The 22,736-nt window shown below is 38.9% G+C and overlaps 1 protein-coding gene across 3 annotated transcripts in view; it reads right to left on the reverse strand.

Annotated features, from left to right (window-relative positions):
- The window catches only part of TMTC1 (transmembrane O-mannosyltransferase targeting cadherins 1), a 277,223-nt gene that overhangs the window by 10,809 nt on the left and 243,678 nt on the right, over positions 1-22,736 (reverse strand). For all 3 annotated transcript variants that reach the window (XM_059185860.1, XM_059185861.1, XM_059185859.1), the window contains 6 exons: positions 9,724-9,826; positions 6,797-6,932; positions 6,111-6,255; positions 4,969-5,106; positions 3,000-3,122; positions 162-239 (listed from right to left, as the gene is read on the reverse strand). In XM_059185860.1, the coding sequence (XP_059041843.1) occupies positions 162-239; positions 3,000-3,122; positions 4,969-5,106; positions 6,111-6,255; positions 6,797-6,932; positions 9,724-9,826 (723 nt within the window). The remainder of the gene's footprint in view (positions 1-161; positions 240-2,999; positions 3,123-4,968; positions 5,107-6,110; positions 6,256-6,796; positions 6,933-9,723; positions 9,827-22,736) is intronic.

Here is a 22,736-nt window from a genome sequence, read left to right on the forward strand (position 1 = left end):
AACATAATCTGTGCTGATTTCCCTTTTAAACATATAAGGCTTTTGATCTTTAAATAATTCAAAGAGGGAATTAACAATATTTTCTCAATCTTTTGAGAGAAGACAGAAAGAGAAAATGGAAAGAAAAAACCAAATCCCTTGGAAATGAATTATTCTCCTACCTTGATGTGTTCGATTCCACCCATGTTCATCCAGGCCTGTGCTTGATCTGGATTTAGCTCCACGGCAGCTTTATAGCTCTAAATATACAAAAAACATTTTCAGGTTGAGAAAGGAGAACCCATGTTTAATGCTACAGGACTGTGGAAATCACTTTCTTCCTATGTGAGAATGTAAACGGTTAACACAATGAAACCAGACACTACTAGCTCACAGGTGTTCCCGTTTATTTGAGTTATGTTTCAAAACTGATGACTGGGAAGTGGAGGAAACCGAAATGTGTAATTTGCTCATGGAGACTGAGGATGCCCACAGGGAATCCAGGTGATTTTATTATAGTGCAGCATTTCTCACTGGCCTTGACCCGCAAGAAAACTCTTTTGGATTTTTTGCTATAAATGGAGTTTGTAAGAATATACTTTTTCAATGATCACAGAATCTTTTAGAATCTTTTCCTATGTAGCTCAGCCCTTTCACAGTATCACTGGACTGGTTATTCAGCCTATACTGAAATCCTTGCAGTGACAGGATGCTCATTCCTTCCTTGAGGACATCTATCTTCCTAGGGGATAGTTTTAATCATTAAAAAGCCTTCCTTTATCTTCTGCCACAGGTCTTCATATGTCTCAAGAGAATTACTTCTCTCTCAAATATCTCTTTTGGTCTGGAAATGTGTATCCCATTAAATGTAGCATCTGTGAGGCATATTGGTAATATATATTTTTTAAAGATTTTATTTATTTATTTCATACAGAGAGAGAGATCACAAGTAGGCAGAGAGGCAGGCAGAGAAAGAAAAGGGAGAAGCAGGCTCTCTGCTGAGCAGAGGGCCCGATGCAGGGCTCGATCCCAGGATCCTGAGATCATGACCTGAGCCAAAGGCAGAGGCTTAACCCACTGAGCCACCCAGGTGCCCCAATACTGGTAATATTTTGCATGTTGTTTTATATCACCACTGGGTCTTAATTTAAGAGTGGTCACCTTAAATAAAGCTAATGGCTATGAGTGTTGCTTTCAATTACAAAGCTAAGTATCTGTGTGTCTATTTTAATGCTCTTTGCTATTTTCACTGATGAACAGCTTCATAAAGCAAACAGAATCTGGTCCATCCCTCCTCCTGTTTTAAGAGAAACAAGCAAATAACAAGAAACTACACTTCTAAAGAGCTGGTAAAATAAACCTGAAGAATGTGTCTCTTAGGTTAATTTATATCAACAGCGATGAGAGTGTAGGGTAGAAAATAAGAAACTGGATTCAAATCCCAGCTCCATCTCTCACCCTCTGTGACCTTGAACAAGATACATAACCTCTGAGTCTCAGTTTATAAAACTATAAAATGGAGACAATGACCATAGCTTTCTTATATGACTATTGAGAAGATCAAATTACTTAATATGTGTAAATCATAAATAAAAATGCTACTCATAGCCCTATTCCTATCTGTCATAGATCTAGCCATTTTATTTATTAATTGATTGGCTGATTGATTTTAAGTAGACTTCACACCCAGTGTGGAGCCCAATGTGGAGCTTGAACTCACAACCCTGAGATCAAGAATTGAGCTGAGATCAAGAATTGGATGCTTAACTGACTGAGCCACCCAAGCACCCAAATTTAGTCCCTTTAAAATGATTACCTGATTTATAGTTAAAGCAACTAGAAAATACATTTGTTTTCAATACAATGTATAAGATATAGATACCAGATAACTTCATAATTAAATTACATATTCATTAAATTGTCATTTTAAAATGCTCACATGTTACGGTATTGAAAATGTTCACAGGGCAAGGGGTCTGGGCAGCTCAGTTAATTAGGTGTCTGACCCCTGATTTCAGCTCAGGTCATGATCTCAGGGTCTTGCGATTGAGCCTCTGTGCTCAGGGGGTTGTCTGCTTCTCCTCTCCCTCTCTCTTTGCCCCTCCCCCTGCTTGAGCACTCTCTCTCTCTAAAATACATGAATAAAGCTTTTTAAAAAATGTTCACAGGGCACAGAAAAATACGCAATTTCCCCTTCAAATATGCCACTGTTTTAAGAGTTTACGTTCAAGTTAGTTTTCCCAAATATCTTTACCTGTTTCTGAATATTTTGAAAGGCACTGTTTGTTTCTATAACATTTTTATTTGTTTGGAATATCTTCTTGATTTCAAACTACGTACAAATTTTATGAGAACTGTAAATACTGAATGCCTCTAAGACACAAGGCATTATGTTTTAGAACATGGAAGGAAGCAGTCCCTTTATACAAGCAGTCCAATCTAACTGGGGAGCAGGCACTGTGCACAGAGGATTGGGGGCAGGGTTCAGGGAAGGAGGAGAGAATAGGGAGAGTAAAATGATGCCTAACAATACAATGTAATATATGATACTTTCAAATGACTTGTAGAGATGGTATATGTAAAAGTTCACAGGAAACAAGGATACTGGAAGACTATGTGTTACTGGATGAGATGGAATCTTGTGAGGAATTGAGGGGATGTGTGGAAATGTCAAAGCTATTTAGATACTCATCTAGATGGACTAGAGGGTTACTGCTGGCCAAAAGAGAGAGTGAGAGAGGCAGAGTGAGAGACTAACTGAGGGAATAATGTGGCATTGCTTCAAACATCAAGTTAAAGGTGGTAATTCAGAAAATAATGCAGAGATACTGCAGATCTCTGAATAGTTAAAAAAATAGTCAATTATACAAACTAAACGTGTAACATCATGGCCATTAATCAAAAAATTCACTCCATAAATATGCCAGTGATCTTAAATTTTACTGTATATGCTTCTGTAAAGATTGAGTACTAATTTTAATCTCTTAATTTAATAATATCATTTGATTAAGTGTTTATACCTCAAAAGCTTTATCCAGAAGATTCTGCTCTCTTAGTTGGTTTCCTTTTGTGAAAAAAAGTTCAGATACAACTTTTGGGTCCTTTGGTTTCAGCTGGAGAGCTTTGTCGATAGCATCAAGTGCCTGCCAACAGGTTTGAAAGGAAGAAAGAATGTAGATGAGATGAAGAAAAACTAACTTAAAAGATAACATTTATACTTTTTGTCCTTAAGTATTAGCTGGTGCGGTAAATGACAATCAAAACACATTCTTCATTCTCTCTGATATTCTCACTGAGAAATAATGTGGCCCTGACAAAATAATTTTCCTATACTCCAGGGTTTTCATTTACACTGTGACAATGACATGTCCCTGACCAGTTCACAGGGAAGTGAGTGATAAAGATGAAAGAAAACAAGACCTGGGGTCAGCTGATTTACCCTGCCTGTATCCATCTGGACCACTCCAAACACAGCCTCCTCTTAGGTCCCTGGTACCCACTCTGCACCCCCCCAGCACCCAGTGCCCCACTCCCTGCAGCTAGGGATCCTTCAGAGCACAAATTCCACCATGTCGCTCTTCTCCTTAAAAGCCCAAGGCTTCTCCAAGGATAAAAAATAAAACCTTTGCCCTGGTCCTGAGCCCTGTGCCCCATATCCATTTTCGAAACTGCTATTTGTGGCTGCAGTCCGCAGCCTCAGAAAACAATTCCAGCCTTGGTTCTAACCAAGGTTCTAACTTGCTGTTCTAAGCATCCCTTAAGATACCATTTAGTATTTGATATTAAGTCTCTTTGGAGAGGAGAATCTGGGTTGCCTGAATTGGCAAAATCGGTTACTATTCTAAAAGCATGTCTGTTCCGATGACATAAAAATTGGAAGGGTGACTACTAAGGTCTTTGGGCAACTTACAAAGTGAAGAAAAGTAACCCTCTAGTCCATCTAGATGAGTATCTAAATAGCTCCCTTTGAGAAGGTTCTAGTGCTGCGGCTTCCCGGTAAATCTGCAGAGCTTCATCATACCGGCCTGTGTTATAATACAGCGCTCCCAAAGGTGATAATAGCTCTGCTTTGCGTGCCACCTGCAGGGCTCTGAGTTTTAAGAAAGGTGAACTGAAATTCTCATAGGTACATTTGTCTCCAGCAAACTCTGTGACCATTATCTTATACAGTGCCCTGCTCCCTTTATGCCCATCCCTCAGATTTGCCATTTGCTGCTGCCACAGGGCCTTTGCATATACTTTAACTGGCCTGCAATGCTTTTCACTGCCCCCCTTCATCTAGTAACACCTATTTATCATTCAGCATTAACCTTCATATCACTCCACAGGGAACCTAATCTTTCAGATCACTCAGGTCCCTGATAACAGCTTGTTAGGACCATGACACTCTTCATGACATTACTGAGCATAGCTATAATTCTACATTTGTTTTTGATTGCTTATTTAATCTTGGTTTCCTCTTCTTCTATAAACTCCATTGGGACAAAGCTGATTTTTTTGGTTTTTCTTATAGTACTTTATTCCTGGTACCTACCACAGAGGCTGGCATATATAAGGCATTCCATAAGTATTTACTGAATCGCTCCATAAATTCAAGTCACATAACTTTTCAAATGGAGATAAACAATAATAGTTGAAATACAAGGTCACTGACCTGTATAAAGACTGCTATAAGGATTCTATAAATAATGTATTTGAAGGAACATAGAAAATGATGAAACATACAAATGTTAGTCTATATCTAGTTAGGTGAAAACAAATTGAGATACTATCACATAAAATCTTTAGACCAAAAATGAACCAAGAAAGTATTGTTTCAAGGGGACATAGTAGAATTTGGGGGTAACTGTGAAAAGCATCCGTAAGATAGGATATGCCAATGGATGACATTCAAGATTGCTCAGCCTCATAAATGTGCAGACTGGAGAATCATTCAGGCACACCTCATTTTCTACCTGTGAATCCAAACAATTCCAGTGTGCTCCCTACCTTGTCGTGGAGCTCCTGCTTGCTGTAGATTGCTGACAACAGGCGGTAGCACTCAAGGCATCCGTTCTCTTCTGACACAATGTGGTTGGTCATCTTCTCAGCTTCTTTTGTCTGACCCATCACAGCCAAAACCTGAGCCTGCAAAACCACATTGAACTGGCTTAGGAGACACTGGTATCACCTCATCAAACAAAGCATTTCTGAAGAAAGGCATTCCAGAGACACTCCAGAAAAAAAATGCTCAGCATCTATTTGCAACTCAGAGAATTCCCACAGTGTACAGGTGTAAAATTTTGTTTGTTTGTTTATTTATTTATTTTGGCATATGCATGCACTGTGTGTGAATAGCAGGGACACCAAAGACATCAACAAAATGACTTGACTTTTTAAAAAATTCAACTATCTCAAAAGAAATTATTTCATATGGTTTCAACAGGATGTCATGTTTACAAAAAGATAACAAGTTTGATTTATTGCAGATCTAAAGAAGAGTAGCAAAAATGCACATTTCCAAAAACTGAAATTAAAAATATTGCTGATTATTAATTTCTTCAATTTGAGAACCATGCTCTAGCTATGTTAGAGAATGCCCTTGTTCTTAGAACTATATGCTTAAATATTTAGAAATAAAGGGCGGGGTGCCTGGGTGGCTCAGTTGGTTATGCGTGTGCCTTTGGCTCAGGTCATGACCTCAGGGTACTGGGATTGAGCCCCGCATCTCCCTCTCCCTGTCAAATAAATAAAATCTAAAAAAAAAAAAAAAGAAAGAAAGGCATGAGATCTGTAACTTCTGTATGGCTCACAAAAAAAATTAAACGTATTAATACTAAGCATCTGCACACATAAATATGCACATATGTACTTATGTGGATGCATACACACATACATACATGATAAATTCATCAAAAAGCTAAAAATGGACAGATCTGGGTGAAAGGGGATACATGAGCTATTCAGTAAATCAAAAACTTAAAAAACTTTTTTGGTGTATACGCCTTTGGTGAATGGCTCCCACACTGGCTATATGGGTATTCAGAAAATGGATCTATGGTAGTGCTCTAGTTGTAATTCTGGGGCTTCTGACCCAGCTCCCTGCACGGCACACTGCATGTCCAGCTCATCTCTTTCGCCAACGCACTCACCAGGGCCAGGCGGAGCTCCCTTTGAGAAGGTTCTAGTGCTGCGGCTTCCCGGTAAATCTGCAGAGCTTCATCATACCGGCCTGTGTTATAATACAGCGCTCCCAAAGGTGATAATAGCTCTGCTTTGCGTGCCACCTGCAGGGCTCTGAGTTTTAAGAAAGGTGAACTGAAATTCTCATAGGTACATTCTGAAAGCTTGAAACGCAGGTTTAAGGAGGACAGTCCTTGGTTTGACACTCTTCAATGTGGTCTCTGTTTTTATAATCAAGACTGTTTTTAAAACAGTCTTGCCACCCTCTAACTATAAGAATGTCTCTAGTGACCTCACCATATGGAGACGGAGCTCCAAGGATCTTTCCCACTGATGGTGATAGGTTGGTTCCCATGCATGCACTGTCTGCCCCCCATATCCATTTTCGAAACTGCTATTTGTGGCTGCAGTCCGCAGCCTCAGAAAACAAGTCCAGCCTTGGTTCTAACCAAGGTTCTAACTTGCTGTTCTAAGCATCCCTTAAGATACCATTTAGTATTTGATATTAGTCTCTTTGGAGAGGAGAATCTGGGTTGCCCGAATTGGCAAAATCGGTTACTATTCTAAAAGCATGTCTGTTCCGATGACATAAAAATTGGAAGGGTGACTACTAAGGTCTTTGGGCAACTTACAAAGTGAAGAAAAGGAACTTTACCGTTTGTACCATTCTTCAGCGGCACTGTTGTCTCCCAAGGACCTGTAGAGCCTCCCCAGATTCACCATGGCCACATGATGACTTGGGCTGAGTGTAATGGCCTGTTGGTAATGGGCCACTGCCTTCTCTGGAGAGCCTGTAGCCAGGGGTGGTTGGTGAGAGCAGAGCACGTCTTAATTTACAACACACGAGGCTCTTCAATTTCTCTTCTGATGTATATCATTCTTCTTCATATTACTGAGTCATACCATCAATTATTCAGTTTGTAAATGAGCTTGCATTTTGGCTTCGTCTCCTTGCCACTGTGTAGCTTTGGATCATTTTACTATTCATTCCCAGTTCCAAGGAAATCAATAATTAAAAAAAAGCAATAAAACCTAAAATCTGCTTTTTTCTTAATGTCTAACATTTTAGCCCAAGTGTTTTCTGGCCTTTGCCCTAGCTAATATGATGTTTTGAGATTATCTGTGACTGTTGTTTATACAAGATACTGTTATGTCTCATTATATGAAAAAATAGATAGGCTATTATAGAAAAAAAAAAAAAAAACTGTCCTGAAACTATTTCTAAGCGTTGGTTTCAATTACTCTACCACAACATAGTAATCAGGGCACTGCTTTATCTTTTTAAAAATCAGACATCTTTGTTAAATGGTATTTATGTAATGGGACTTTTTAAAAAAAAAGTAATAATGCCACCTTGCATTTGTTTTAAAGATTTTTTATTTATTTATTTGACAGAGATTATAAGTAGGCAGAGAGGCAGGCAGAGAGAGGGGGGGAAGCAGGCTCCACGCTGAGCAGAGAGCCCAATGCGGGGCTTGATCCCAGGACCCTGGGATCATGACCTGAGCCGAAGGTAGAGGCTTTAACCCACTGAGCCAACCCAGGCACCCCACCACCTTGCATTTGTTTAATGCATTATACAGCTTAAAATATTTTAATTAAATGATCTTTACAGGTTTTTTTTTTTTTAAAGATTTTATTTATTTACTTGACAGACAGAGATCACAAGCAGGCAGAGAAGCAGGCAGAGAGAGAGGAAGAAGCAGGCTCCCTGCTGAGCAGAGAGCCCGATGCAGGGCTCAATCCCACGACCCTGGGATTATGACCTGAGATGAAGGCAGAGGCTTTCACCCACTGAGCCACCCAGGCGCCCCATCTTTACAGGTATTTTTGACACAATTTAGCTGCCTTTAAAAAAAAAAAAGGATTAATTAATTTGAGAGAGAGAGCGAGAGAGCGAGTGAGCGCGTGCGCGCATGAGCATGTGAGCTGGGGGAAGAGCAGAGGAAGAGGGAGAAGCGGACTTTGCACTGAGCATGGAGTCCAGTGTGGGGCTTGATCTCAGGATGCTGAGATCATGACCTGAGTTGAAATCAAGAGTTGGCCACTTAACCTCCTGGGCCACCCAGGTGCCCCTATTTAGATGCCTTTTGCTACCCTTTAGCTGTGTCTTGGTACTTAAGAGGTATTAAGTTATATTATATTTAATATATATATTAAATATAATATAATATATAATATAATATATAATATAATATATAAAATATATAATATAATATTATATATATATATTTAATATTATATTAAAAAATATATCAAGGTATTGCTTTAAAGCTATAGACACTAAAGCGTAAAGGGCACTTAAGAGACCTGAAAAAAATCCCAGGGCAATTGAGGATGAAGACCAGAACTAGAACTAGAATCAAGCTTCTGGTGAGATTCCCCAAAGAAGCTTCCTCGTGAAATTACATCTAAGTGACTGAACTATAGAACGGTCTGAAGTCCTAGATGAAATGGAATGTTTATGACCTGCAGACATGTTCTCAAGTGCACCTTCTTTGAATGGATGTCTGCAGCATAAAGATTTTATGTCTGTGTAGATCTATGTACAGTTCACTGGTAATAGGGAGAATTTCTACCAGTACAAAATACATGACTATGAAGGAAGTGGCAGGAAGATATACAGGATAGCCAGTGGGATTTTTAGGGGAGTAGCACTGTTTGTTGTTGAGGTAGAAGGAAGAGGGAAGACCAGATCAACAAGGGGTCTCTTCCAGTTTTTATATCTTCAGGACACCTAATGTATTAGTGTGTTGCTAAGAAACCAGCAGGTGGCACTACAAAACTAAATATAAGGGGCATTTCCTAGGAGTTTTGGAATGTAAATTTACATTTTATTAAACAGAAATGTTTCAGATATACTAGAAAATAAAAACCCATTTGAGTATTCATACTGACAAAATAATTAAAATAATTTTATCACAAGGCAGATAGCCTAACAGTCAATGAGAATAGAATGGTGCTTTTGTATTAAATTCAACTACCTTTTGATTCCTTATAAGTATTCATAGCGTGTCAAAAGTAGATGGGACACAAATCATAAAGAAAACAGAATCCCTGCCCAGTAAAGTTTTGCATTAAATAAGATGGAGTAAGTATATTTTATATAGCACCTGTCATGTAAGAGCACTCTATCAATAATAATAATAATAATATAGTTTCTGTAATCTACATCAAGTAAAGAATGATGGAACAATTCTGGAGCCTTTTTAAAATCAGACATACAGAAGTATTTTCCATCTGCTGGTAAGTAGATTCAGAGGCAAGCCGTGTATCATTGCTGAGGACTGTTTCATCATCATAGATTTATGGACTTGTCTAAATGATACTCAAAAGCCTGCTACTCATTAAATCAGCAAGTATTCTGATATGCAGGTAGTTTTTCTGAGTGCTATACAAACTGGGTGGATTTTACTGAGCCGAACTTGAAGACTTAGAGAAATGATAGCCCCACGGTACAATGAGATGGTCAATGGTGTGAGTTTCCTGCCAAGCCCAGTGAATGTTACTTAAGAGAAATCATTGTTTGATAGATAGTATTATCTCATCTCAATGGAACAGATTCTCTTTAATTTCACTCACCAGTATCAACTAAGAAAACCCCATAGTTGTTGTGTAAGTCTGAGCTGTCTGGACAGTTCTTTATTCCAGCCAGGTATATCTCCTCAGCCTCCTTAAATCTCTCCTTTAAAAGAGAATAAAGGAGAATAAATGAGAAAGTTCAAAACAACAACAACAACAACAATAAACTGAACAACAGAATAGGAAAGGTAAGAAACCAATTTACTGAGCATCTATTGTGTAACAGGCACCAAGATCAAACACTACATATTTTGAATTAAAGTCAGTGCCAATGGCACAAATTCCTACAGTTCATATTCATTCCTATTTAGTTCCTTTGGGGCAAACAAGCAGATATTTACTAAGAAAGACATCTAGAAGGATTTGCCCTGCAATTGGAAAAAGCCTCAAATAGTTGTTTGACTGGTATGCTTTCCACCCCAGTAACTCTGTGTGAAAATGAGTGACAGACACATCCACAGAGGAATATCTTGAGAGGTGACAATCTGGGAGCCAAGGAGGCCCGGGACATCCATCTAACAGCTGCACTTGGCAGAGCTAACGCTCTCTTTACACACACTGCATGGTTTATTTGGGGAGGTTTTTGAGGAAAGGAGGAGACTGATGCCAATTACAGGAGGGACTGGCCTTGACCTTTCTTTAATCAAAATAGTTCTAGAGTCCACCCAACTGTGTGCTGCTTCTTTTAGTCAACCTGTGTTTTCATTTCAGAGCCAAATCCTCCAATAGGAATATACTTCTCTCCAAAGGCAGACCTCCAACTCTTATTACTGTGGCAAGGCCCAGATCAACTGCCACATCTTCCTAATTGTCCTGCTCTTCTTCTAAAGATTTGCTTTAGCACACTAGTAATTCTGAACTAGCTATTAGGTACATTTTTCACAGGGTTACACATTCTTTCACAATATAGAAGGTAAAACCTACTTAATGAATCAAAGCTACCCAGGTCCTAACAATTACTCATGAGTAAACAATTTCACAGTTTCCTGGTACTGCTGGGAAGGTCAGGTAAAAGGAAATAATCAGGCATAAAGCACACAGCAACTTTTCCTTTAATATGCTCTGAGGGTAGGCATTTTCCATAATTTTATCACATTTACTACTATTAAGTATTCAACCAGACACACACAAAGGGAATGTACAGCATCAATTTTCTCAGATGTGACCCCTTTGGCTTGTGAATAAAAAATGCACTGAGCCTTGTGTTATAAGCCAAAAAGCTTCCATTTGATTTGACCCAGAAAAGTAAAGACACTTGACTCTGTGGAAGGACCACTGTCATTTCTTTGAAACTTTATTTACTTATTTGTTTATTTGAGAGAGAGAGAAAGAGAGAGAGAGAAAGCACATGTGCACAAGCGTGCAAACATGAGTTGGTGGGGGGGAGAGAATCTTCAAGCAGACTGCATTCCAGAGCCTGATGACGCAGCGCTCAATCCTACATCTCCAAGATTATGACCTGAGCTGAAATCAAGAGTTACTTAATGAATTAATGAAGAGACACTTAATGAATTAAGCTGCTCAGGTGCCCCTAAGGCCATCTCTTCGAATCCACACATTTAAGTACCATTTAGGAAACAAGATGTGGTTTGAATTTGGCAAATTTCACCTATTTGAATTACAAAGCCACAGTCCAGCGAAAATGGAGATCCATGTTTCTAAAAAGTACATGTATTTTCGATTGCCAAACAGAGTCTAATTTAGGAAAATTAAAGAATAAAAACCTCAAATCTCAAAATAATCTTTCAATCTATTAAAGGGAAGAAAAACTTTATGAAGCTATCATTCACTGTAGGACCAACAAATTTGTGTATGTGTGTTTAGAGATAGGCAGGACATAAATTATTAAGACTCTAATCATATTAATAGCTACCAAGTACCACTGCATACTTCTCATTTACTCATTCACTGAGGACATGTTTACTGCAAGGCCTACAGAAAGTGTGGCACAGCGATGAAGCAATGGGCTGCCAGTGCATGACTATGTGCATTGGAATGCCAGTCCCACAATTTACTATCTATGTGACCTCACTTTTCTACGTGTCTAGTTGTAAAATAGGATAACAGTAGTACCTATCGCATAGGGTTGTTGTATTAAATGGATCAAAACATGTAAAGCACGTAGAACAATGCTCAGCACACAGCCCTTTATCACGTTAGCCATATCCTTGTTACGATCATTAGTTAGTGTTAGCATTATTACTGTATCACTAGGAGACAGATACCAAAAACAGGGAGATGAAGAGAACAAAATACTTCTATCAGGAGCTCAAAAACGAGTGAACTAATAAATACAACCCAATGACAGCAGTGTTTTAAAAAGGGAAGTACAGCTTCTCTTGAGCTCAGGAGTCCTAGAGTGGCTCCTGCGGCCCCATGAGGAGTCGTGGCCCTGTCCGAGTAGCCAGGAGTCTCAAGTTCCTTTCCTACAAGAGCTCTTCAGTTGGCTTTAAATGAGAAATAATTAACTAACCCAGGTGTTTTTTCCTTTTAACTTTTCTTAATCATCTTCTGAAACAGAGTTTAATAAACACCTCATATCCTAGAGGCAACCAGAAAAAGAACACCTGGCTAATCCAAAGCTGGGGTGTCAACTCCTAGAGATCTCAAGTTTCCTGTGTTACCATTTCACAAGTGTTACTGTTCGATTTTAATGTCACCTTTGTCTTAAAAGGATCAAATTCTCTATGCTATATGGTGCTTTTAAAAACACACGAACATAGTCATGGTAAAATCAAAACTTCAAAAAAAAAAAAACAAACCTAACCCCACCCAACTATTAAAAATACAATGGATGAGATTTTCAGCCAAGAAAATAAAAGAATATTAGAGCTGGAAAGAGTAATACTTTATATTTATAAATAAATAGAAATATACTAAAAAGACACTAATTTGCCACCATTTTTAACTCATGAAGAAACTTGGGCACAAAGTGGCTAAGAGACATGGCCCATATCTTATAGCTACAAGGGAAGAGGGAAGAGAATTTAGGCTTTTGGTGGACAGGGAACTGAATAAGCCCTGCATAAAAGCAGTATTTCTGGCAATAATGGTGTCTCTGGCATCAAAAGAAACAATTACACTTTTGGATATCCATCTGTCCTGTCCACAGCTATTTTGTGAGCACCATACATGTGCCAAGTACGCAGGGGAGACAGAAGAGTGAACAAGACCGACACAATCCTGCCAGGAGAGTCGAGTGGGATGCAGAGAGGAAGACGGCATCGCAATGTACTGTCACAGTGTCATGAGGGGGGAACCACAAGGGCAGCCAGGAGTGACACTAAGACCTGGGGTGAGATAGCTCCTCGACACCTGTCATGATCCAAATGCCCAAGAATGCTGGATGCATTACCTCCAGCAGCTGTAGAACACAAAGCCGTCTTGAAAAAAATCTGTGGCTACTTCAGATCTAAGAAACATCACTTTTTAAGTAATCTGGAAGAACTGTGGGAGAACTGAAAGGTACTTTTCCTGAAAAGAGTTAACACCGGTGTCTTCACAGTCTGATTTGGTGAAGTCAAATACAACAGTCAACAAGAGTTTTCAAGGGCAATTCCTCCTTCACTTGATTTCATTTTACTTTTCCCCCATCTTCTTGTTGCTCTCAGAGAGCCAAAGAGATCATCTTTTTCATCTAAAACTTCTCTTACTGGGGGTTTATGAGCTGGGTTTCCACTAGAAATGCAATTTTCAAGGTCCAAAGAAGTAATGGGATTTAAAAGAGCATGTGTGTCAAGAGCTAGTGATGGCATCCGTGTGCCCTTGGTCATCCAAGGGCAGTCTCAAGACTTGGGCTCTATGAAAAATGTCTTCAATATCTGTCTTTTCCTTTCGCTGGACTGTAAATTTCAAGGAATGATTAGCTCTACTTATTAAAAAATGAACAGGAGCCACCACCAAAGAAGAAAAATTCCTTCGAGGTGTTTATTTAAAATAAATTCCACCTTCTCTGGAAGGGAAATGCATTTATCTTAACAAGTAGTAGTCCTTAATCCCTGAAGCTCTATTTTAAGCACTCCCTCTCTATTTACCTCATCTGGCTAGATGTCCTGACCTAAGCTCATCATTCCTGGTCTCTACTGACTTGTGAGATCCAGAGGAAGTGAATATAAGTTATTTATAGGACAACTTTAATTAAAAATGGTTGTGACCAGAGAATGGCTCTGACAAATAATACTGTCTGCCGTACATCAGAGTCCCCAATAACCCCTGTCTCAGCATGAAATCACTTTTGAGGACGATGGTTAAAATGGGCAGCCTGCAACCATGGGCTCCTCTCCAAGGCTCAAGCATTTTCAGTAGGGTGGAAAGAAAATGGGCCTTGGGGGAGAGATAAAACATAGTCAACATCTCCACTTTTTACATGCTGTAATTACCCAACATGACATGCTTTTTACCTCAGGGAAGGGAAAGTGAAGAGCAGATCTTTGGAAAAAGCAACTCAACTTTAATTTACTCTCGTGGGCTAACTGATATGTTTGGAAAACTTCTTGTAGTTCAAGTTGCAGCAACCAGGAGGACAAATGGACACGGGCTTAATGCAGCCATCCTCAGACTTCATGGTTTTGAGATCCTTTAATACTCTAAAAATTACTGAGGACCCCCAAAGAGCTTTGTTTATGTGGGCTATATTTATCACTATTCACCACGATGAACATAAAGCTGAGAAATATAAAAAATATTTATAGTTTACTTAAAACATAATAAACTGAACTATAATACATTTATATAAAAAATAAAAAAATACTTTTCCATAGCAAAAGAACAAAAAAAAACCCCAAACTAGTGAGAATACTGGCATTATTCCATATTTTTACAAATCTCTTTAATGCCTGGCTTAATAATAGAAGACAGATGGATCCTCATATGTACTTTAAAGCTAGTCTATTTTTTAAAGATTTAATTTATTTATTTCAGAGTGGGTGGGGAGGGGCAGAGGGAAACAATCCCCAAGCAGACTCCCTGCTGAGCATGGAGCCTGACTCAGGGTTTGATCTCAGGACCCATGAGACCACGATCTGAGTTAAAACCAAGAGTTGGACAACCAACTGACTGAGCCACCTAGATGTTCCTGTGCTAATTTATTTTTATGATTTTAGTTGAAGTATATGAAGAAACATAGAGGGCACCTGGGTGGCTCAGTTGGTTAAGCAACTGCTTTTGGCTCAGGTCATGATCCTGGAGTCCTGGGATCGAGTCCTGCGTCGGGCTCCCAGCTCTGCAGGGAGTCTGCTTCTCTGACCTTCTTCTCGCTCATTCTCTTTCTCACTATCTCTCTCTCAAATAAATAAATAAAATATTTTTTAAAAATAGACATTTAATTGGAAAGTGGGAGAACTTTTTATTTTTTAAGTTTTATTTACTTATCTGACAGACAGAGATCACAAGTAGGCAGAGAGGCAGGCACAGAGGGCGGGGGGCAAGGGGGAGTAGCAGGTTCCCTGCAGAGCAGAGAGCCTGATGTGGGGCTTGATCCCAGGACCCTGAGATCCTGACCCGAGCCAAATGCAGAGGCTTTAACCCACTGAGCCACCCAGGCGCCCCAGTGGGAGAACATTTTAATGTCTTTTTGTAATTGTAAATACATCATGGATCCTCTAAAAAAATACTGTATGCTCATGAGAGAATGAGAGTTAAAAAAGGCAAATTACTTGTTAATAGTATTATGAAAACTGCATTGACCTTCTTGGATTTCAGGGGTCCCCAGTCAACACTTTGTGAACAGCTGGTTTAATGAATGGCCCATAACAGGTACTTAATGTATAGAAGGTATAAGATATGATATTCCAAAGTGTTGAAGGACCTACAGAGATTGGGATGGAAAGTTCTCCTAGTACCCTGACACCATGGTCATGCACCTGAATTGTTTTCTAGAAGTATTTTCATTCTGGTCAATGATATGAGCATACATATCTCTAAGGTATTTCCCATTAGCCCCATGTCTTTATTTGCAATGACGAACCTGGGAAGTTTAGGAGCAATGGATGTTTAAACTCATGTCAATGATTTCTCTAAGAAACTTTAAAATATGGCAGTTCAAAATACAGAGCAGGGGCGCCTGGGTGGCTCAATTGGTTAAGCAACTGCATTTGGCTCAGGTCATGATCCCAAGGTCCTGGGATCAAGCCCTGCATCAGGCTCCCTGCTCAGTGGGGAGCCTGCTTCTCCATCTCACTCTGTTACGCTGCCTACTTGCACTCTCTCTTACTCTCTATGTCAAATAAATAAATAAAATCTTAAAAACAAAAACAAAAACAAAAACAAAACCAGAGAGTAGAGATGCCTGCTTTCTCACCCTCTCCTTTGCTTTTATTTTCTTTACAAAACAGTTCTTTCACCTATCAGTCCTCAGCAGGGACATTCATAAGAAACAAGCTGCCAATATTTGATGTCTAATTCTCTTTCTTATCCAACTAAAATGAACCAAGGAACTTGGCATTTCTCTTCACCAAGGAAATGGTAGGTCTTTCTTAATCTTGAAATTTTTGTTTTTTTTATCACCCAGCAGATTGTGATCAACACTATTCTGTGATAATTTAATGCCAAGAATCATTAAAGAAAAGCTTTAAAGAAAAAGTGTGATGAGAGTAAGCAATTACAGGTATATAACACTGTCAGGAGACCACAAAAAAAGCGGGGGAGCCATATTTGCAGAGAACTGCAGTTCCCCCCTCCCCCATCTCTAAACTCTTCTCACACCATTTGTCCTCATTCTCTGCACTTCCAGGCATATGATTTTCTATTAGAGGAAGAGATCCCACTCTTCTTCACCCCTGAGCTTTCATGTGGTCTATTCCCTCTAGCCAGAAAGCTTTTCCCATTCTTTTTTAAAATCTTGTTGCTATCCAGAAGTTCTTCAGGTAGCTGATTAAATGCTGCTCTTTGGCCACCGCCCCTGCCCCTCACGTGCCCCTTCCCACATTCTCATGGGTACTTCTTCATTACACATTTGTCACAATTGTGTTAGATATTGGGGAGGGGGCTATAGTTCTTTGCTCAGGGGTAGCCTTCCCTTCCAGACTCTAAGTTCCATGAGGATAAGGCCTGTACTTTATTAGTTCAACAATCTCTAGTGTTTAGTGATACCTAGATGTTCAATAAGTATGTGCTGAATAATCAAATCAATAATTCTTAAAGTAGGGTCTGGTTCAAGTTGGCCTGGCCACAATGCAACAGTATATGTGGCTGAACTGACCCAAAAGATGGCAGAAGGAGAAAAGCTGATTCTAGACCATCCACTCTTGGTCTACTCTCCTAATTTATATTTTATTATTCCAATTTTCTTTTCATTCTTGTATCCGGTGAAGTCTTATCTCAAAATACATTAAATAAAAATATCTTAAGTGTTATGAAATTGACTGAGTTTTTCAATAGGCTATAAACCTGGGGCTAGCAATAATTTACAATGGGTCAGAGTCATAAGCAGTGTTAATTTTTTCCCCCTTTACTGTTAGTGTAATGCAACCTATATCATCTCTCATAAGAGTAGGCTGTTTAAAAATGATGGTTGGCTTATAAAAGTTTACAGTCCTATTTGTGAAGCTGGAGTACAGCCAGTTCTGAGGGGTATGGAGAACTAGAAGAGAACACTAAGTCCAAGACCACCTTGACTTTAAATCTAAGAGTTTATTTTCTGTTCTCAGTTTTCTTGACTTCTTTGCTGCAGCAGACAAACACAGGCATCAATTTTTTTTGCAGATTCTTTTATGTATCTCACTTCTATGACAGCTCACCCTTTGTGGTTTCCTCTATCTCTTCTGTTCTTTCCCACTCCTTCTACACCCAACCTCCTTGACTATGGCCCATTATTGCAGTCCAGTCATAGGACTTCAGAGTCATATAGTCAAAGTGCAGTGCCAAGGAGTCAAGAAAGCAGTCCAGTCCTGGCCCTCACACTAGTTATCTCTATCACCTTGAGCAGCAGCTAATTCAGTACACACCGTATTTTTCTCTGTAAAATGAGAAGGTTAAAAAATTCTTCAAGGTTTTTTTTTTTTTTCCTTCACATGCTTTTCTTCATTTTCCCCTCAGAGAAATAACTTACTCATAATGTGGTTTCATTTATTTGAGTCCTAAATCCACCTTCCCAGCCCTAATCTCCTTTGCTGCCATCTGTCCACACATTAGTTCCACTTAAAGGTTCCACTAACATTCAACATTTAAAGGCTGTACACTGCTGGGAGCAGAGGATATGGGTACCACTCTTTAGAAAAGCAATTCAGTAATATACCTCAAGAGCAATTTAGTAAGGTATCTCAGTGAAATATGATGATACTCTTTTGATATGGGAACTCTACTTCTAGGAATCTATCATTAGAAATGATTCAAAATATTGTTTTAAAAAAGATGTAAGAAAGGAAAAGTTCACTGTCCTCCCAACACACACGCGTGCATGCACACATGAAACCAAGTGACCAAACTTTGGGGTATTATTATATAAATCACAATGTATAATTTTGAATACTAGTAAGTAGCCATTAAAATGGTATTATCAAGGGCATCTAGCACCATGAAAACAGGTATAGTATGTTTAATTTAATAGCAAATGAAAAAGAATAGGATACAAATTACATGTGAATTGAAGTATGAAAACAAAATAAGTATATTGAAAGACCTGCAGGAAATTAAAAAAATAATATTCTTTATTTCCAGATATTACATTATTAATAAAAGGTATATTTTATCTTCTCTTTTTCATACATTTCATTTACATTTTCATATTACTTGTGTAACTGAAAAGGAATGTGGAAGTGAATCTCATTTCCACCCTTTCTAAAATCTCCCACCTCCTTGGCTTCCCCATGGTGCTCAGTGGCTATGTGTCTTCTCACTGTTAGGTGCTTGACCCTGGAATTCTTAATTTTCCATTTTCTTTTCCTTTCAGCCTAAATACAGTTTCAGTTCCTAAATACAAAGGGATTCTTTTCCCACAATAACGTCTGTCCATGCCCACACTTTGTTCCAGAAAGGAGGCTCTCCACTACTTATGCCAGAATGCATTTAAAAACCTCCTCAAAATACTCCACATGATTTTCTCCCTCCCAGGTTTTAAAAACCTCTTCCTTCGTCACTTGCCTTTGCTTCTTATTATCTATCAATTTCAAATCGGGGCTCCACTGTGGGCCTCAAAAGTCCCGCATATAATGCCTTTTCAGCTTAACTCATCTTTCAAATTTTCCCTCTTCAAATTCTCTACTGTGCCCGGAAAGAATTACTTTTTACTTCTGGATTCCAACAGAATGAACAAAATATTAGTCCCAGGCAAATCCCACAAGAGATTACTACACTCCAGGTTCTATTCGCAGTGGGGATGGGAGATGGGGTCAACAGACAGCAGTATGCTTACTGTAAAAGCAAGGGATGGTAAATGAAACCTTTTGGGGGTGGGTCCCCCCCCTTAGATTGTATTTATTTATTTGTCTGAGAGAGAGCGCACAAGCAGAGGGGAGGCACAGAGGCAGAACGAGGATCCCTGCTGAGCAGGGAGCCCAATGCGGGACTCAATCCCAAGACCCCAGGATCATGACCTGAGCCTAAGGTAGCCGCTAAACCTACTGAGCCACCCAGGCCCCTCATTGTTGTTTTCTAATAGAATCACATCCTCCAATCAGGGGAAGGATTTCAGCAGGTTTCTAACAAAGCACCTCACAACATCCTCATAGATAAGATGAGGTGAGCTAGATGATAACATGATTGGCTAAATGAACCAACAAATAACTGTACGTAAAGAGTCTCAGGTGAAAGAGAGGTCAACCTGGCAAGAAGATCCTACAAAAACAATGCAGGTCTCTGCAACATTTTTTAATCAAAAACATAAATAAGTAACTGGAAGCTATTTTTATTTAATTTACCAAGTGAAATATCTGGGAAGGCCAGTTAATATAAAGATGGCAGAAAAAGGACAAAAAGTCCTAGAACACTTGAAATCTCAGATTGATCACAAAGAAGTTGAAATTAAATACAGATAAAGATGAGTCCTTTCAGCCAGATTTTAAAAACATGCCTTCAGCATGGATGAGGCTTGCATTAACGATTGCATTAACAAAGATTCACAGGTTATAGGGACTTGAGTTGACTGTCTCCAATGTGAGCCAGAGTGCCATGCGGTTGCCAAACAACCAGCAGAAATCATTTCAGGGTGACATTTAGCAGACACCCAGGATGTCAAGCCAGGGAAGTATTTCTATTCCAACCTGAACTTGCTGAACTACACTTTAATACAGGAAGCCATCCTGTCACAGAGAAAGTGGATCGTCCAGAGGCTATGCAAAGCAACATGACCAGAAGCCAAGAATCTGGAAATCAGGGTAAGAAAGAATCAAGGTGAAAGAAAAGAGGTTAGCTTAGGAAAGGGGTGATCAGGGAAGTGATAACACAACTGCGCCCAACAAGCTCTCTGTCAGACGGGGCTCAAAGGGAGCCAATTACAGGATGACCCACTTTAGGGGTTCAGGGGTACAGGACAGTTTTCTGTCATTAGACTGGCCCAGAACAACAGTGCGGATAGGCCATGCATGTGTCTGGTGATGCTGGAAGACGGCCTGCTCCATGAAGGGATGGGCTCACGCTGTGTTACAGAGTGGCCAAGGTTTGCAGTCCTTGCTTTCATACACTCTGGGAGTCGGAGATTCTGGAATGCTGTTAAATAAGGTTGTGCCACCAAGAAATGAATCCATTTACTACCAAAGAATGTTAAGCTGGGTGGATTCTCTCTACCAGTTTCTCTGTGCCTTGCTTGTGCCTCTGAAGCACTCTTTTATTCCTGAAGAATTCAAAACATGAAGACAAGCTGTTGAAAGAGAGGAAAGGCAACCCTGAGTTATGCCCAACAGCTGTTCTGTCTCTTTGATGTTAAAAATCAATTGCCTAAAGGAGGAAAAGAGAAAACTTTTCAATCTTTCAATTACATTCTTAGATCTCATAGCATTTTACATTCGAACCTAGAGCAGGAAAGCCTGGTTAAAAAAAAAAGAAAAAGAAAAAGAAAAAAAAGTGACCCTTATATGGCAGGAAAGATCATGATTGTAATCATCCTTTGTTCTTCTTGAAAACTGTTCATAACTTCAACCATGTGACACACAATAACTCTATTCCAATTTACCACTGTAGTTCACGAAAATTAAATTTATCACACAGCTGATTTTAAATACAGCATCTAACATACCTTAAACATGACAGAGGAAACATACATATTTTGTCCTTTTTAAACTTCCAATTCCTATAAGATGTGTTAATAGCAAGATATTGCAGAATGGACTGTAGTACATTTTGAGATCACAGAACATCTTAATCATCTTTAGAGCAGTAACTTTTCACCAAATTGGAGCTCATTAATTTAGAAAGAAAACACAACTGAAGAAGGCAATTCACTTTCACAATATTAACATGTTAATCCTTTATTTGTACAGAAACAATAGCACTAATTACGGTGGAACCTTACAGCATTCATTGAAATATTCATGAGCACTAAGGGCATGTATACTGATGAGCACTTAGTAATGTACAGAATTATTCAATTGCTCTGTTGTACAACCAAAGCTCATACAACAGTGTATATTAATTACACTTGGATTAAAAAAATGGTAAAAAACAAGAGCACTTAATTGACATGAAAAAAGATAATTTGACACACTCTTGAAATGTTAGCACTATAGATGCAGTAAAGATAATTTAGAATATTTATCAATTTTCAGATTTGGAAGCTGAGGCCCAGAGAGGTAAAGTACTCCTCACCCAAGTCTGTACAGTTGGTTAATATGGAGAAAGGTCTAGAACCAGGTGTCCTAGCTCCCTATCAAATGCTCTTAATATCACACTACAGAGTACCTGAATCTCAAAGAAAATCAAATCCAAACATGCTGTCTGAATGCCTGTATCATACAGTGAACTGTCCTAAGCCCTAGAAAAGAAATGGGCACACAAAGATGATGGTGCTTTTCTTAAGGAAACTTACGGTCTTGTGAAGAAAACGTACCTGAAAAATTGTTTAAATTGTAGTTCCACATCTGAATTCAAGAAATAAAAATGTGTGACTATTTTGCACATTGATGTGTGAGCTTTCATAAATTTTATAGGAGCTCTACTCCCATGAGAAGGGGAGGTGGAGAAATGTTGGGGGAGGAAGTGGGAGGTGAACTGGATCTTGAAAACTAGGGAGGAATTTTAAGGGGAGAAAGATAAGATGGCATTTTAGGAAGATGGAACTGTGTGACTAGATACACATTCTCGTATCTGCAAAGAGCTCCACGAAACATACTACGTTATCACTCATAATAGGTAAGTGATAATGTCATTTAGCGTAAGGGCAGTTTTCATCAAGAAGAGCAATTAAATGCTTATCATCTGTCCTGGTGAACTGGGAAAAAAGACAAGAGCTGGGAACAATGAATGCATTATTTTATTTATAGCTGGTCCTTGAACAATGTGGGTTTGAACTGCATGGGTCCACTTATGCACAGGCTTTTTTCAATAAACACAGGACAGCACTGTAAATATATGTTCTCTGGCTTATGATTTTCTTAATAACATTTTCTTTCTCTAGCTTCCTTGATTGTGAGACTACAGTATATTACACATATAATACACAGGATATATGCTAATAACTGTTTATGTTATCGGTAAGGCATCCAGTCAACAGTAAGCTGTTAGTAGTTTCGTTTTGGGGGAGTTAATATGTGGATTTTTGACTGCACAGGTGGTCAGCACCCCTACTTCCCACTCTGTTCAAGAGTGAAGTGTATTTGCTTACTTATACCCCATTATTCCACAAAGAAATTGAGGTAGTTTTAAGAATTGGAAATAAAACTTGAATAAAATAATTTAAGGAAAATGATAAGCCTGGAATAAAAGTGGTACCTACAGAAAAGCATATTATACAGTCCAGATGGCTGTTAGTCAGAGGTTGGGGGCAAGGAAAATGGAAATAGAGTTGACCCTTTTTAGTGTTTACAAGATTTTTCCTGTGTTAGATTAAAAATAAAGGGAAAAAAGTTCAATTCAGAAGCAGAACC

Source organism: Mustela lutreola, chromosome 8 (genome assembly GCF_030435805.1).
Source record: "Mustela lutreola isolate mMusLut2 chromosome 8, mMusLut2.pri, whole genome shotgun sequence".
Classification (NCBI taxonomy): domain Eukaryota; kingdom Metazoa; phylum Chordata; class Mammalia; order Carnivora; family Mustelidae; genus Mustela; species Mustela lutreola.